General features: G+C 37.2%; 1 protein-coding gene across 10 annotated transcripts in view; it reads left to right on the forward strand.

Annotated features, from left to right (window-relative positions):
• CEP170 (centrosomal protein 170) overlaps nt 1-16659 on the forward strand; it is a 99791-nt gene extending 83132 nt beyond the window's left edge. For 8 of the 10 annotated variants that reach the window (XM_006740012.3, XM_031035267.2, XM_031035268.2 and 5 more), the window contains 5 exons: nt 1779-1949; nt 5468-5556; nt 11723-11816; nt 12559-12610; nt 14335-16659. In XM_006740012.3, the coding sequence (XP_006740075.2) occupies nt 1779-1949; nt 5468-5556; nt 11723-11816; nt 12559-12610; nt 14335-14624 (696 nt within the window). In that variant the 3' untranslated portion in view covers nt 14625-16659. The remainder of the gene's footprint in view (nt 1-1778; nt 1950-5467; nt 5557-11722; nt 11817-12558; nt 12611-14334) is intronic. The other 2 variants (XM_031035269.2, XM_081824488.1) reach the window with 2 other exon arrangements.
• Nucleotides 16660-18647: the final 1988 nt, after the last annotated feature.

Here is an 18647-nt window from a genome sequence, read left to right on the forward strand (position 1 = left end):
AAAGTGTGGATATAAATGGCATCCAAAAAGCAGACTAAAACTTGATAAATGATACAATGTTTCTGTAAAGTTTGGCTATGAAAATACTTCAATTAAAAAGGTATCTTTATGCCCAGTTAGCCGGTAGATATCTCTACTAGCAAATGCAGAGAAAATTATACAGTTTTCACTACTTTAAGTAATTCTGTTGAAAAATACACATATATACTCAAGGATACTTAGAAAGTTGAAATATATGTATTTATACACACAGACAAAAATACATGTATATTCAGTTTTGAAACATTCTTGTAAATTCTGGAATGGAAGGTAGCATATGTGGACTATGGCCCTTCCCAAACCAGGGCCTCCTGCTCTCCAGCTCTCCAGCTCCCGGGGCCAGTATTTGCATAACCTTGCTCCAGAAGGTGCCTTTGATGGATAATATAAAATGAATGGTACTCTGCCATGTTGGCTCTCTTGATCTGGTGCAAGCAAAAGATTGGCATTTGAGAGAATGAATTAAAAGTTTTGTTAGGACAAAGCCACATTCTTTTGTTTAATTATCATCTGGCTGTTTTGTGCTACGGTATCAGAAATGAGTAGTTAGACAGTATATGGCTGCAAAGCCTAAAATATTTATTATCTAGCCTTTTACAGAAAAAAAGAATGCCAGCCTCTAATGGGCTTCCTTAATTTTATGAAATAACATCCTCAATAGTAGCCCAAAATGGCTAGCCTTTTTGACAAATTTGATTCTGATAAACTATGTTAATAATATTTTCTTCCTTTGCTTTTTGTTACATTCCTTTTATAATCTAGTTCTTTAATGGTCATTTTTTTTTCCCCCTTCATGTGTTGTCTGATTTGGTAAATGAGCTTTCATGAATCTGTGTAGAGTTTTGTTACCACATTGATCAATTGTAAATGTATATAAAATCATCCTCATTGGTGAAAAACAAAAGGATCTTCTCGGTGGCAAGACATACACAATTCTTCTGGTACATTTAAAATGATAAGATACTATTTTCTCAGCTATCTAACTAAATTTTACCTAACATGATTATACATTCACTCAGACCCAGTAAAATTATTCAGACATTTCATTGAATGGACTTTCATTTTCTCCTTTTTGTTTTATCTCTGAATATTGTACTAAAGTTTATTCCTTCTTCAGTAAACCTGAGTTACTTTGTATTGTATTTGTATAATTTGCACTGTAGATGGCAGTATGTCATTTTTACTAGAATATGTAATTTCTATAGCACTGTTCAAAGCTTACCTAAGACCAAAATACTTATTTTGTGGATTTAAATTTTTTTTCCTTTTGTAAACTTAATTGGAATTTACAATTTACGTATCTGTGAAGAAATTTGGCACCTGGATTTGGGGAGGAAAAAAAGGAAAAAAAACGATAGGAAACTAAAAGGAAAAGAAACATTATTTTACATTGGCAAGGCAATGTGAGTAAAATAAACTTGTCCATCTACATGGCTCAGCTTTTTCTTCTTACCATCTGTTTTTCATTTGGGGAAAATCTTATCCATTGAAGAATTGAATTTAGCATAGTTCTGTATTTTGGATTTTAAAAAATAAAATCTATGTAGATGAACATCTATTTTATTAAACAGGTACCTTTAAAGTACTTATAAAAAGAAAGAGTAATTGGTTTATTGAAGATATCATGCTTCTGTTACTACCTGACAATGGAATAACTTCTGTCTAAAAAAGAAAATTATAATACCAGTATCGGTACTTTTCCAAATTATTCTCATAAGGATCTGCTTTTGTCCTATTAGTTGGTTGATCGTGTTTTTGATGAAAGCCTCAACTTCCGAAAGATCCCTCCATTAGTTCATTCTAAAACACCAGAAGGAAACAACTGTCGGTCTGGTGATCCAAGACCTCAGCCAACAGAGCCCCCTGATCATTTAACAATTACAAGGCGGAGAACCTGGAGCAGGGATGAAGTAAGTAAACCATAAACTTTAACAAATGTCAGAGGAGGCATGTCCTGTTGTGGGAAAAGGAGTAACTGTTGGATAAATGGGGCTGGGGGAAAAAAGCACTTGTCCTTATGAGTAGAATGAAATTTCATCCTGACATCACATCATATCACAAATAATTAATTGCAAATGAATTAAGTTTCTAAAGGGCGCAAAAGCAGAACTTTAAAACTTAGTAAAAAATACAGGTCTTTCACATTATAGTCAGGGGTGATTTCTTAAAAGACACAAAAAGCTTTGACTTTAAAAGATTGATAAATTAGAGTGTATTAAAGGACTTTGGTGAAACATACAGTCAACAAAGGATTAGTATACAGAATACATAAAGAAGTCCTACCAATCAACTTAAAAAGGCAAAAACAACCCAATAGAAAAATCTCCAAAAGACATGAACAGCATTTCACTGAAGAGAAATTACCTACGATCTTCAAAATACAGAGGTGTTCAACTTCCTGAGTATTCAGAGAAATACATTTCAAGACTACAGTGTGATTCTTGTTCAATTGAGAACAAATTAAAAGTCTTTTAAAATATTAAGTGTTTGAGAATGTAGATACATAGACTCTCATGTGTGGCAGTGGAGGTCAAATTTGCTGCAGTCACTTGGGAAAAACGGTTGACATTATTTCTTAAAGTTGAACATAAACATATCCCATGATCATACCACATGGTTTTACTGCTAGTACATACTCAAGAGACACCCATTCCTATTTGACAGAAGTAGTCATGCAAAAGAATATTACAGCACCACTGTGGACAATAACAAAAACTTGGAAACAATCTAACAGTTTTTATCAGCAGAAAAGTGAACATATAAACTGGTATGTTTACAAATTGAATAATTACAGAGTAATCAAAACAAATGAACTACAGCAATATGCCACAATATGGATGAATTTTAGCCATATAACATTAAATGAAAAAAGTAATTCTCGAAAGAGTATATATAATGTGATTCTTTGTCATACATTTTTAAAAATGAAAATATATACTTAGGACAGAAATAGATGTAACAAAATGATATGAAAAGGAAGGCAAGGGAATGATGAATGGGATTCAGAATACTGTTTAACCTGGGTGGAGGGTGGCAGGGAGATAGGATGGAGGAAACCATATGACTAGTGGTAGATTACATCAGTCAGCTATTTCTGCATAACAAACCACAAAAATCTCAGTGGCATAGAGTGGTAAGCTTGTATTTATTACACACCTGTGAGTTAACTGGTCCAGCCCAGCTGGACAATTAAAAGTTGTAGGTCGAGTCCAGGTCTGCCCATGTGTCTCTCATATTGCTTGGACAAGTTGGCTGCCAAGGCTGCTTCTTGTCATGGCTATATCAGAAGCACAAGAGAGCAAGCCCCACCCATGCAGGCACATTTCATCTTCATGTCATGTCTGCTAATATCCTATTGGTGAAACCAAGTCACATAGTGGAGGTCAAAGGCAAGTATCCTCTTTCTGTGGGATAGGGAATGCGTGTTTTTTTTTTTTTAAAGATTTTATTCATTTATTTGAGAGAGAGAATGAGATAGAGAGAGCATGAGAGTGGGGAGGGTCAGAGGGAGAAGCAGACTCCCCGCCGAGCAGGGAGCCCGATGTGGGACTCGATCCCGGGACTCCAGGATCATGACCTGAGCCGAAGGCAGTCGCTTAACCAACTGAGCCACCCAGGCGCCCGGGAATGCGTATTTTTGGCCATCTATTCTGTTCCATGGTTATTGCTGCATTCTAGCTTTTGTTTTGGCTGTTAGATTTATCATAAGTTTATAATTTATAATTTATCATTAAAGAGAAAGAAAATGTGGTCCAAATTGGACTAGTGATTTATATCATGAATTAAGAATTATGATTAATTGTGTACCTGTGATCCAGTGCAGATAAAAATTGTTAAACTGTCGTAAAAATAAATGTGGCCATGACAAGTCAGGTATAGAGAGGCTTATTGAAAAGGTTTATGATAATGGAAATTAGATGAAATGAGTGTGGGAAAAATTCAGGGATATAGAGGAATTTATTCACCAAAGAATGGTTATTTCAAATAGCACCGTGGGAAGAGCTAATTGAGGAATGCCATGCAGCAGTGGTTACAGGTAAAGGCTTCGGGCATGGGTAGAAGGGGAATATAGAAAGTAGCAGAGGACAGGAAGGGTGTGATCATAGGTTGGCATCCTGTGAATTCCTGGACTTAAGGAACAGGAGCTAAAAGTTAGTATGTCTAAGAATGTGTATAATTTGCAGTAGTACTGAATAGAAAAAGATGTCCAAAGGGAGAGCATGTAGCCAGTTCCATAGTTGCCACTGCAATATCCTGGATGGTTTTAAAACACACTCTCTCCTGGCCAAAGTAATTGATGTCTTCCCCTCTTGCTTTGGCTTGTTTCCTCAAGGCCCACAAAATACCATTATGTTTATTTAGCCTTTCATTGCCTGTATGTTGCTGATCACATCCTAAGTAACTTTCTATCCCACACTAACTTCAAACCCTTGTCATTCTTAGGTTCTCGTTTTCCATGGTGCCTTCCTTACTTATGCCACCGTTCACTGAACGCCCTTTCATTAGAATTTGTGTGGCACTGAATCACTAAATTTAGCACTTATTTATGTTCTTTTTCCTATATACTTTTAACTCCTGCACTGGTCTTGAAAGCTTCTTAACCTCCAAGGCCGTATCTTATTTTCTGGATGGTCTTGCAGAGTCTAGATACAGTTCTGAAATACAAGGAGGTGATTTGGGAGCCCACATCTAGCCCCAGGTTCAGTCCCTTTTCTAGCTTCTGCAGACCAAATCCAGCCTGCCACTTGTTTTGTAAATAAAGCTTTATCTCAGCACAGCCAAGCCCACTTGTTTGCGTGTTATCCATAGCTGCTTTCACAAGAATGAGTTTAGTAGTTGTGACACCAGATAGCCTAAAATCTTCACTCTCTGGCCCTTTACAGAAGAAGTTTGCCAACCCTAGTTTTGCCCATAAATTTCAACTAGGGTGGTACGAACGTCCATCATAAAAATTCATTTTTTGAATAAATTTTTAAAAAGTATCTCTCCCACTAGACTCTGCCCCAAAAAGTAAGGATTGTGATCTTCTTGATCTCTATGTTCATATTATTTGGTGAAAGATTAGATAAAAAACTTAGTGTTCAAAATTATTCGTATTTTCCTTGTTTTGATCATTTGAGTTGGAGGCATGAGAGATGGGATCATGATAGTAATTGAACATAGGATAATATGGGTTGTTTTTTAAAAGTGATATGACCAAAATAGTATGGAAACTGGACACGTTACTTTAAAAAAAAGGAACCCCTTTATTGATATTTCTCTTTCTCAGTTTAGTTATACATAACTCTAATGACATTCCTCATTGATTTTTTTATTAAAATTAGCATAAATACTAAATGCCCCTAAACATAGTGAGCTGTGAGTAGTGTTCTTGGTGGTTATACAATACAGTGATAATATTTTAATTTAGTTTTTTTGAATGTTTCAGGTCATGGGAGATAATCTGCTGCTATCGTCCGTCTTTCAGTTTTCCAAGAAGATAAGACAGTCTATAGATAAAACAGCCGGAAAGATCAGGTACTGTTCTGTTACTCAAACCTACGGGCTTACATGGTTAGTAGACACCTGTTCCACTTCGTGCTGACCTGCGACCACCCACAGCCGGTAGGAACGAGTGAAGGCAGTGGCACCGAACTTACTGCTGCCACCGTCGCATTCCGTCTCTTTTTTAGGTTTAAGTAATTGCCAGAAGCTAGGCCACGTGAAGGGGGCAAAAAGGGAAACAAAAGACTCAATATTGTCAGCCCTTTATAATGTGGAGAGTTAACAGCTACAATTACTTAATTTTATTAATAACCAGGTATGGTTTACTCCTCCACAAAGTAACAGTAAGTATTTTAAATTAACAGACCTTTGGGGCTTCTTTTTTCTTTTCTTTTCTTTTTTTTAAAGATTTTATTTATTTATTTGACAGAGAGATAGACAGAAGAGCACAAGCAGAGGGAGTGGCAGAGGGAGAGGGAGAAGCAGGCTCTGCACTGAGCAGGGAACCCGATGCGGGACTCGATCCCAGGACCCTGAGATCATGACCTGAGCCGAAGGCAGACGCTTAACCTTCTGAGCCACCCAGGCGCCCCCTTTGGGGCTTCTTTTATAAGGCCTGAAACTTGAGGCTAGTTTCCTCTTCTTCATCAATAAAGAGGACAGTGTGCATGATCCTGTACGACTCGGAATACCTGCATACTTGCCTGCCTTGTGCGCTCAGTCATGAGGGCCTCAGAACTGTGCTGGACAAATAATACACAGTCAAAAATCGTTCCATCTGATTAAATTTGGAGACTTCATTCCTATATAAGGTGCTTTTAATCAGTGTTTATTTCATTTATTTATTCCTTTGGTTAATAATCCTTCCAGTATGTTCTAGTTTTAGAATATAGTGTTAGTGGAATTAAATTCAAAATAACAATTTCATCACCTTCAACTATATTGCGTACTTGAGCCAAACTTGAGGCATGCCTGACTCTTGGCATTAGTAAGTAAGCATGTGATTAGACCCTACAGATTTCACTGGGTGGACTTGATCTGTCTGGCTGCCTGCTGTATTGGCAGCTCCTAGGAGGATGGGTTGTCATGGCGAAGGGGAGCTTGGTGACCGTGGGAGAAGATGATGGGATCAGCAGACTCGGAAGTGACATAGTTGCTGGGGAACACATAGATAGATCTCACCTAAGATGATGTTAGAGTGCCGATTGCTTAATCACTGCATATGATGAAGATAAAAACAGTGGGCTCACGTATAAGCCTAGTCAGAAATTATAGAATTCATAAATAGCATGCAACTCATTTAATTTCCTAAAAACCAAATGTGAACCTTAAAATGTACACATTAATTTAGAAAGGATCCAATGAAATTGCATTGTTATTATGCTTTTTATCCTGTGTAACTAGTGATTTTAATAATAAAAACGAAAGAGGGGTGATTGGGCTTGGTTGGAATAGAAGTTGTGAATAATAAAATCAGATAATTAAAGCAAAATAATGAAATGAAGACAAATCACATGGAGATAGCAGAAACTGCTAACTTCATCCAGGTGGATATACTCAAATACATGAGCTAAAATATAAATTCCATGAGAGCAGTGGTCTTTAATGATAAAGTACCTAGAATATACTATGTAACTATTGGTTAATGAGTGAATATTAAATTATTTTGTAGGAAGTTAAGTTTACTTAAAACTCATAGGGATGTGTGAAAATTGATAAGGGTAAATTGAAAAAACAGTGGATGTCAACATAATGGTAGTCATTAAAATAACTGTTTAAATTAATTATATGTATAAGGTACTCCTTAAGAAAAGACAAACATGCAATCAGTTTTTAACTGTTAAGGTAATATGCTTCAGATTTCAGCTGTATTTGGAGGGGCTGTTGATACACTTCACTGATACTCTTGAAAAGGTAAAGATATCCTTATGTGAAGAGATCAAGGTGTGTAAGAGTAAATATATTATGAGGTCGTTTGTATAAACCTTTAAGAAATGAACCTGGAGGCAAGAATTATATGTATATACGTACACATATGCACATAGTAGTTATTCTATATAATATGTATGCTTTTTCTGAAAGATTTATATTTTTAACCACGTTCTGTATTATTGTTGTCAAAAAAATCTAAAAAGTAAAAAATAAGATAAGACATAGAAGGCAATAAAGTGAAGAGATAAACTGGTACATTTTTTTTTTTTTTAAAGATTTTATTTATTTTTTAGAGAGCGAGCGAGAGAGAAACAGCATGAGAGGGGAGAGGGTCAGAGGGAGAAGCAGGCTCCCCGCTGAGCCGGGAGCCTGATGTGGGACTCGATCCCAGGACCCTGGGATCATGACCTGAGCCGAAGGCAGACGCTTAACCATCTGAGCCACCCAGGCGCCCTAAACTGGTACATTTTTAAGAGCTATCAAGATAAGGGCTCAAGGTATAAAAGAAGGCTCAAGGTGTAAAATCTATGTAAAAATACTTCAGAAATTCATTGATGCTGTGACTTAATTTCTAATTCCTATCATTAAAATTTTAAGATGTAATGAAACCATGTCTGAATATGGTTTGTGAATTATAATATTCCACACAAATATAATTTCATATTGCTTATATGATGAAATAATACATTTCATCAGTGTTTGATGAGTACCCAGTCATGGTAAAAACACATTGAACATCATGTTATTGAATCGTAAGGCTAACTATTTGAGAGAAATCATTTAGATAATTTTTTTCCAAAACTATTTCAAAAGTCTTTTTAAAATATTGTGTTTAAGGTGTTCTTTTAAAAAAAAACAGCCATTTTAAAGTATGTTTTAAACTACTATTAAAAAAATAAACAGCTATAAAAACGGTTTGCTTTATCTTCTAGTAAATTTGGAAGGATGACCCATATAGCTAAATTTTGCATGGCGTTAGATAGTCAAAAGCTAAGTAAAGTAAGAGAGCTGGGGGGTGATGAGAGACAGTCAACCCTGGAGAGGTTAAGGAAAGGTCCCTTAAAGTTGAGTTTATTAAAGAGTTTGGACTTTATCATAAAAAGCTGTGACAGGCTAAAATGTTAAATGTGGGTCCTCTTGATACGCCGTGTTATCCGTAGAAATGCCATATAAGTCTCTTCATGTGGTGATGTGACCTGCCAACTGGAAAACTTTGAATTCTCCTCATCTATAAATGGGGAATCCCTTGTCATGTCATCCTACCTGCTGAAATACAAGCCCTCTTTCCACACTAACTGGGTCCCCATCCACTCTTCTATTCATTCAGTAGATTTTCATAGTGCACCTGACTGGTACCATTCTTTCTTCCCGTTGACTGTTCCTCAGTCCACTCTGAACTCATCCCTAGTTTTCTCCAAAGAAAAATACTTCATGTAGCTTTGACATTTAATTAAAATTGAGACCAAAGAACACATTCATTCATTGGTTGATGGATTAATTTTAACTGTCTCAGAAATTTAACAGAATTTAGAAAGGTAAAAAAAGAAAACAAACAAAATAAGTAAAAATGCCTCAGTAAAGTTAATTTGGTGTTATTTGGTTGCCTTCAGTGTAAGCATTGACTTTTACTATGTGTAAAGCACTATGGCAGGCTCTATGGAAGATAATCAGGAGGATCTAACATCATTCCTACTCTTACGAAGTTTACAATTTGGCCAGCAAGGCAAAGGATATCTACTGTTAATTGTTGTGCAAGGTGACATGTGATAGATTGGTGCCCAGTTAGGGGTAAAGGCAGAAGAAGGGTCGCTTTCATCTAGGACAATGAGGGGAGGCTTTATGGAAGGTAGTATTCAAAGATTGGTATAGTTTTTAATAACCAAATCTAAGGGAGAGAGCCTGGGCCTTTTGTGTGGAATACCAGGGTAGTTTGGGAAATGACTGGTCCTTAAGTTTTATGCCAGGAGTTAGAAACTCAGATGCCTACCTGGGCCTAAATATACGCCTGTTTAAATTGCCCCAATACTTTCTGTGGACACAATTGAAAATATTTATACAAGAACTGTTTTACAGCATTCTCATGCTATTCCGTGTGAAAGTGACACCCTCAAGCTGTGAGCGCGGTCCTGTTTGCAAACTACCAGTTCGTAACCCTGATTTGCAGGTATTGAGGATGTGCCAGGGAATAGATAGTGAAGGGCTAAGAATATGAACCAGAGACTTTTTATTCTAAAACCAACTGCTTTAGCAAAAAGGGTTTTTAGCTTAATAGTTAAAAATTACTGAATGAAATTATCCTTGACATTTACTGTATTTTCCATGCTGACATTAGTCTGACTACTATTTTGAATCCATAATGTAATATATGAAGATCATTCGAAAGCTGTGAATTTTTTTTTTCTGAAAGACTATAATGATCTTTAAACAAAGACAGTTAAGTTCTAACCATTATGGCCTGGTCTAAAGTCATGTCTTGATCTAGTTTTCTGCTTCCTTAGTATTTAAAGAGTGTATTTGAGTACGCTTCCTAAAGTCAAAATGCCAAGTTTGGCTTCTTAAATCCATACCACAATATTTACGCATTGTCTTAAAGTAAGTTTTTTATCCCTTCAGTGGCTTAGAGCTCTGGGGGGCTTCTTGTGTGTGTGAGTCAGGAACCTCAGGTGACCATTCTGAGCCATTTCCAGCAAAGGTGATACATGTATCCTTTAACGGTTTGAGAAGCCCTTGGGGTGCCTGGGTGGCTCAGTCGGTTAAGCATCTGCCTTCGGCTCAGGTCATGATCCCGGGGTCCTGGGATCAAGCCCCGCGTCGGGCTCCCTGCTCAGCGGGAAGCCTGCTTCTCCTTCTCCCACTCCCCCTGCTTGTGTTCCCTCTCTCGCTGTGTCTCTCTCTGTTAAATAAATAAATAAAATCTTAAAAAAAAAAAAAAAACAGTTTGAGAAGCCCAGGCATTTTACCCAGCATCCATATTCTGGCAAAATTCACTGGACTTTTATTTAGCACAGTGTGGCTAAGCGCAGACTTACTATATTATACGAGTCCGTTGTAGTTCTCAGTTGGTCCCTGAAACAGTCTTTGTTTTCTTCCCACCAATCCTAATGCTGCAAGTGACTCTTACAAATCACATAATTTGCTTACCTGTCTTAATGTCTTGGTCATTACCGATATCAGCTCTTAGATGGCTGGCAAGGAGGTTTATTAGTCTTTTGGGTTTAGAAAATATAACAGAAGAATATTCTTATATCAGTTTCCAGAACCATTATTGCCCTTTTAAGCATGGCGATGTATAATTGTAGATGTTCCAGACTTCATTTGATGTTGATGAATTTCATGTTTTTCAAAAGTAAGTTGAACTTGGCCTTATTGATCTTAGAAGAAATACAAATAATTTAAATTAGTGTACTACTTAAACACTGATCAGCTTCCAGTAGTAATAATTTACTTATTTGTACAGTGTTGATGTTTATATAAGACAGTTAAATTAGATTTCCAGGCTCAATAAAGAAATTTTAAAAGAAACCAGAAAGGTGTCTACTATTTCCATCACTCTAAACTGCTGAGTAATGTCTCAGAGATTCCAAAGTATTGGGAGAGAAGGTTACTACTTCTGAAAGACAAATCAAAACTCTGTGATACTTTTTTTATAAGTTTAAGATATTTGAGTTTAGTTTCTAACATCAGGATAATTATCTTTATTGGCAGTTGTTTTTATCAAGAGGATAGTGTTAAACTCCTAATTGGTTGTTGTATACAACTATGCTAACATAAATTAAGATTTTTAAAGACAAAAGCAGTAAGTACTCCCAATTTTCAGCCTTTAAAATAATGTTCACACTTTAATCAATCAATAATTTTTCATATCTAATTCAGTCTGTTTTCATCTTACATTTATACTGCATAAGTTCCATCTGAACAAAATTGTGTTTTAATAAGTGGTCATCTTATGGTTGATTACAAATATTAGATAAAATTTGGGGGTTATATCATCTATATTTATTTATATTTGGTTTTCAATAACAAATAAGATAACTATGAAAGGATTTACGTGTGTATTCATAACTACTCACTTTTTAATATAGATTCCTCACATAAATAAGTTTATTGGTAATATTGGTTCAGTATTTTATTTATAGTTTATGTAATGTTTAGTGGTTTATTTATCCTTGTGGAGCTTTGAAAAGATACATTGCTTTTATACTATTGTTAAACATATGATGGGTTTTAAAACATGGAAAGTAAAATGCTTATTTTTTTTGATTTTTAGAATATTATTTAAAGACAAGGATCGGAACTGGGATGAAATAGAAAGCAAGTTAAGAGCTGAGAGTGAGGTCCCTATCGTGAAAACCTCAAGCATGGTATGGTAATTTTTCTTGAATATTAAAACATTTAAGAGATAGGTTTATCTTAAAGAAATGATATTTTTATTTTTAAAGTGTTAATTTACATTTTTAAAAAGATAAAATACACAGATTGGGCAAGTTTTATGCCTTCCACTATCTCTCACAGGGGTTTAAAATGTTGATTGTTTCAAAGTTATAAATGGTATGAAGGAGGAACTTTCTTTATGTTTCTCACTAATACATTCTTGTTCTTGTAATGATTATATATTATAAATAGGCAATTTGAAATAAGAGCCAAACTCAAATAGAAGTGGACATGAATCATTTCCTTTTCCTCAGGAGATTGCTAGTCTCCTCCTCAAGAATCTGTACAGGTTTTCGTGGTTCAGGGAGTCATCCTAAAACTAAGTCGCAGTTGATACATTTTTCAAAGAAAATCCTTATGCACTGTTACAAAGTTATTGCAAGGTTGATCGATGCAAGTTTTTCAAAATCTTTGCTTATACAGTAGTATCATCTTGAACTTTTCATCTTTTATTATCTTGTTGAAAAAATAATTGTAGTTAAACATTAAAGATTTTAAAATTTGAATCTCATTTTTTGGATATCATAATTATTTCCTATCTTGTTGCTACAGATATAGTGCCGTGTAGATACTGTTAAATGTTGCAAGTAAGAGGAGTGTGAGATTCGTAGCTTATCCAATAAAAATGCTTTACTTACAGTAAGCTAATTTTTGTCATTGCTTTCCCTACAGGAGATTTCTTCTATATTACAGGAGTTGAAAAGAGTTGAAAAGCAGCTACAAGGTACATATATTACTGAATTAAGTAGGAAGAGCTAACGATTTCAGACAAGTACATTCTAAGTGGTATTTCTTAAAATATTCTATTATAATGTGATTTGGTTAAATATAATAACATACGGGTAAAAATATAGTTCTACATATCCACATTACTCCTAAAAAGGAAGCTTTAAAACCCAATATAAATAGGAGCACGCCCCGGTGGCTCAGTGGGTTAAGTGTCTTACGCTTGATTTCGGCTCAGGTCATGGAGTTGAGCCCCACATGGGGCTCCAGCTCAGTGTGGAGTGTGCTTGGGATCCTGTCCCTCTACACCTCCCCCCCACTCATACGCTTGTGTGCGTGCACATGCACACGCTCTCTCTTTCTCTCTCAAAATAAATCTTTAAAAAAAGAAACAAAATAAAACCCAACATAAATAAAAAGGTAAAGTTAAATCTTGGGCATATAGGCTAGCTGTTGTAGACTAGTTCACAGTATGATATATATTATCTATTTTATATGTACATAAATACTAATATATGAAAAATATGTAAAATAATATTAAAATATGTGTGCAGCTCAGAATGCTATTGACAGTTGGCATTATTTATTTGATTTGACATTTGTGATGTAACCCAAATGAACTTGTATTCTGATACAAATAACAGTTGTTTGGGTGAACCACAAGAAAAGAGCGCATATTGGCCAAAGGGACCAGAAGAGGGAGAGAAGAAAAAGAGACTGTGTTTGCCTCCTGAAGTTTGACCGGCCATTATTTCCCCGTGTGCACCAGATCTTACTCCGGCATGAATGCCCGTGTGTGTCTTGAACTAGAAGTCTGCACAACAAGTAGCTTCCAGAGTCAACTGCTGATTCTACTCAGTCTTTGTTTCTTGAATTACCATAGGCAGAGTATGTTGGTCCTCGCTAAATGATCTTAACGTCTGGTCAGTCTCCACACCCCAGAGGGTTATGTTTTACCCTCATGGGGAAGAGTGTTAGCTGATGGAAGGGGAGTATACTTTGAAAAGGACCTCTTGAGTAATTGTTATATCAAAGGTACTTCCTTCTGCCAACTCCCACTCTCCCCAGTGCCAAGTTGAAAATCACTCAAGGATCTTTTGGATGGAAAGCTGCTCTTTCACTCGTCCCTCCCATGGAGTAGCAAGGTCTGTATGGCCTGCTGGAGCTGCCATTGGGTTCTGAGGGCGTCCCCGTGGCTCAGGGGCACACACTGATGGCCCCACACTCTTACCAGGATGAATGACAGCATGCTGTGGTAGCATTCAGAGTGGGATGATGTTCTCCCGGCCTCCCCAGCCTTCCAGTTCCTTGGAACCCCATCTTAGCAATGAACCCCCAGTTATCTGCGTGGTAATACAGCTAGGAATGCTTATTAAAATCACACCCAGCATTTTCCCTATCCTGTCACAGTGATGAAAGCAAATTTCAGAAAGATCTTTCTCTCAAATCTCAGTCTTCCAACAGACTCCAAAAGGGCCCATATGTGAGCCTGTTCATGGCACCAGAGAAAGCATTCAGGTCTGTATTGTCTACGGTAGAGGTCAGCCCCCGAATTATTAAAAATGGGTTTTAAATACGGTATCAAAAGGATTGGCCAAATTTAAGCTCATACAAGCATCCTTAGTTGAAACATTATCCGAGTCATAAGCAGTGTTCACATCCAAATTTAACTGCATCTACAATTATCTTTTTCCCCCGTGTTCCTTTTTTTTTTTCCTTCAGCAATCAATGCTATGATTGACCCAGATGGAACTCTGGAGGCTCTGAACAACATGGGATTCCCCAGCTCTATCTTGCCATCTCCACCAAAACAGAAGTCCAGTCCCGTGAATAACCACAGCAGCCCGGGTCAGACACCGACACTTGGCCAGCCAGAAGCTAGGGCTCCCCATCCTGCCGCTCTCGCAGTGTCAGCTGAATTTGAGAATGCCGAGTCTGAGGCTGATTTCAGTATCCATTTCAATAGGTTCAACCCTGATGGGGAAGAGGAAGACGTTACAGTACATGAATGACTCTCTCTCTGTCGTTAAAAATGAGTACCCGTGGAATGACTAGGAATATTGGAAGCAGCATAGTGTTGACTTATACAAAACAAGACAGCTTGGTCAGCTACAATCTTGTTCTCTCTGTCTTCTTAATTTTATTTATTTATTTTTTTACCTATGATGTGGTATCCTGTTAATCCTTTCAGGCCATTAGAAAACCACGAGTATGCCCATGTAGGAAAAAGCAGATTGTGGCAGTTTTGCTTTTTGTGGTTTTATGATTTTCAAATTGAATTCTATAAGTGCATCCTTTCCCTTCATAGATCTTTGTTTTTTTTCTTTAAGCCATGCTGTGACCTACAAGCAAATTAAATACCCAACATTTCTGACCCCTATGACTTCTGTGCCAAGCTGCTCCCCGAAATGGACTTCCTCTTCATCTGTACAGATTTGTTAAACACTTGTATTTGCTTCTTAATAATAGGATTTATATTAGTATTCATTACCATTGGATACAATGACATGTTACTCTCCACAGTCCAACTGACCTTTCAAAACAGTCGTTCTTGTGTTCTGAAATTTTCCAGCATATATGTGATTTATATAACTTTGTTGCTACGTAAATTGTCTTGGGGTTTATGGAGATGAACTATTATGTTTGCACTAAGATTTGCTGGGAGTGGTAGGTGGACATAGCTGTATATCAATAAGGACTAACCATCTTTTTTGTACATAGGAGATTGATAATACTGTATTTGTTTTAACCCCTCCATGTTTTACTCCACTTTCAAGCTCAATTTGGCACTTTCTTTCAATTTTTTTTAACGGAAGTAAGATTTTGTCTCATTTTAGGGCAAATGATAACTAGAAATATTAAACTAGACTACTTAGGTGGAGTATATTTTTTAAACTGAAAACACATATATTGGTCCTGTGTTACCGAGTTTATGTGTGACAGTTGAAAAAAAAAATTCCCTTGAAATGATCATGAAGTTAAAATTTTCTTCATTAGGAGACTTGGAGAACCAGTAGTCATAAGATTAGCTGATAGTTTCACTCCCAAGCAATGAATTGCTTCTCTGTGTTTCCCTGTAGGACCCAGTAGTAAATCTTGTCCGTCTTAAACATTTATAAGTACCCTGCAAGACGGCAACGATGAAGGCTCAGGCCATGCTACTAAACAGGAAGCCTGTGGAAAAATACCTTCTGTAAACTTGTTTTTTCTCTTTCCAGTAACTTCACATTTGGATAAGTTTTAAAAGAAAGTCATTATCTTTGTGTTTCCAGAACACTATAATTTGGGTGAATCTTAATTCCTTTAAATATTACTTAGTAGACTTGGATTTCTCCCTTGACCCCATCAGCCTATAAAGGTTAAAACTGCGGCTTTGCAACTTTTATGAATGGTCTTTAGTATTTCAGCAATAATCCTGTACTACATTGGTTTCAAGAGACAAACTAACTCTATGCTTCAAAACTTTACAAGATTTAAAAACTCCTGTACTATTGGGCCAGTTAATAAAGATGCAAAAGAACCCTTTTTGTAGAGATGAAAAACAAAAGTCTGCTGTATAATGAATCTCATATTTTTCTTTAAATTAAAAAAAAATGGCAAATGAACTATTCTCCTTGTAAAGCTAACTTCTCCATTCTGTCTAATAAAGGAAGACTGAAAAAAAAAAGGTTTTAAAGAACATGAATGGAATGATACAAATGCTTTGAAGGAATAAGTGAAACATTAAAACAGGGTCAATCCATTTGAAGAGAAAGTCAAACAAAATAATCACCACTGCTCCCTCTTTTATTTAATGTGTGGGTACTGATACCCCATGGAAGTAGGTAAGGAGTTGTTTAGGAAAATATTAGCATCTACTCAACTTACATTATCCTTTAAGTGTTTACACGGTTTTGTTCAATTATAAACATTTGGCCTTTTACTATGTTATTTTTATTTTGTATGAATACATTATCCTCCTTATTTATTTTTGTTACATTTATTACTTATGTTATTTTGTTATGCATTTACAACTCCATTTTTAAATAAAGTGTTTCTGGAACTTTATACATTGATTGTACATTTTATTCTACCATCTGGTTTGCTAATGCTTCATCAGTTTACCAAATAACTATACACCATTGTCCAAGGCTCAGCAAAACAAGGAATCCTTCAGTTCTAACTTATATGTGATAATTGTGAGACTTCATAGTATTTTGACTAAAGAAGAAAAGATTTCATAGCAAATTTTTATAAATCTCATTCTCTTAGCTTAATACTCTAATTGTAATGTGCACACACAAGGCCTTTATTTCTTGCTGTCCTGGAATCATCAGAAGGCTTTATGATCATGATATATTTGGGGAACAAAGAAATTTAAAGTATCTTGGACATCCTAAATTTGAGAACTATCCATTCGGATTCATTTTCTTGCACTGTACCGTCCATACCCGAGGATCTTGAATACTGTTCAACATTCTGTTTCTCAGCTTGACCCTCGGAGGCTTTCCAGATCTGGTCCTTTGCTTACGTGTCTGTGATACCTGGTACAGCCTCTCCCACAGGTTCCCGACGGTCTGGAGCAATTCTTGGCGGCTCTGTGCACTTGCCTCTCTTTGTCCTTCCTTCCTGCTCACCCATCTCCCCTCCCTTCTTCAGAGGCCCACTGACCTCTTTGTGAAGCTTCCTCGCTTGACCGGGCCACAGGACAGGGCTGTGCCATGCACTTGCATTTCCCTCCTCCCTCCCCGCTACATGTACACACGTTTCTTCCTTCTAGGTCACTAAGATAATCTTATTTCCTGAGCAGACCCTGCACTTTCAAACATCTGTGCCATTTGGCTTCCCTCATCTTGGCGTCGCTTGCCATATCTCTGTCTGTCAGGATCCTAACTTTTGAAAGGAAATTAGGCTTGGAAGCCTGGGATCCAGACACATCCCTCATTAGCTAAAATGTGCCTCTCTGCATTCTGATCTACAGAACGAGAGCATCGTGGTCATTCTCCGCGTGCCAACTGGAGTCCAGTCCAAGGGCTCTGTGGCTGTGAAATGGCTCCCCTTCCTCTTTTTCTCCAGAAAGACTTGTCTCTGATGCTTTGTTCTATAAAACCTTCCTTTCACCATGTTCTCCAAACCCCTTGTCCTCCATTATAGTCCAGATCCTACTTCTATTCAACAAACATGTACCGAGTGCCTGACGCCCATGGGCACCAGGTTACCGCCAGTGAACAGCGATCAACTATCGCCCTCACAGACCTTTTGTGCTAGAATAGAGTCACAAAAAAGAGAAACTAAAAATTAAGTCCACAGATGATGTCAGGTGGAGAAGTGACGTTCTGCCGTTTCTCCCCAGTGAGTTTACACAGCTGGCTCCGAAAAGATCCTTTCTGTAGGCTCCTCCCTAGAAATGCAAATTTGCTGGGAACCCCTCATTTCTCAGGAAGGAAGTGGTCTGCTAGGATTCTTCCTCATCTGAAGGAGGAACAACACCCCTGCAGAGCACCTGGTGCTGGCGGGCGAGGGGAAAGGGCAGGAAGGGGTCAGCTGGACTTCACTTGCACAGCTCGCCCAGCGTGGCCAGGAGGGTTAGCGGAGGTGAAGACTGCCTTCTTTTCTTTTCACGTTTCTAAGCACATACTCCCAGACCAGACCCCTCCGGCTACCACATCAGACCATAACATTTGGCTGGTAGGCCTGGAACTTATGTTTTTCTAGAGCTGGTATGCACGAAGCATTCACCATGGCTGCCATAGTGGTGACTTGGCCAGAGGCTGAGTGAGTGGAAAATCCTTCTCACCAGTTGTGCTCACCTGTTTGGAAGCAGATAAAATAAATTTCAGGAAAGCAACCAGAGACTGGATAAAGAAGATGTGGTATATATATACAATGGAATATTATGCAGCCATCAAAAGGAATGAGATCTTGCCATTTGCAACGACGTGGATAGAACTAGAGGGTATTATGTTGAGTGAAATAAGTCAAACAGAGAAAGACGTATCATATGATCTCATTGATATGAGGAATTCTTAATTGCAGGAAACAAACTGAGTGTTGTT

Source organism: Leptonychotes weddellii, chromosome 6 (assembly GCF_054177405.1).
Source record: "Leptonychotes weddellii isolate Sample4059 chromosome 6, ASM5417740v2, whole genome shotgun sequence".
NCBI lineage: Eukaryota > Metazoa > Chordata > Mammalia > Carnivora > Phocidae > Leptonychotes > Leptonychotes weddellii.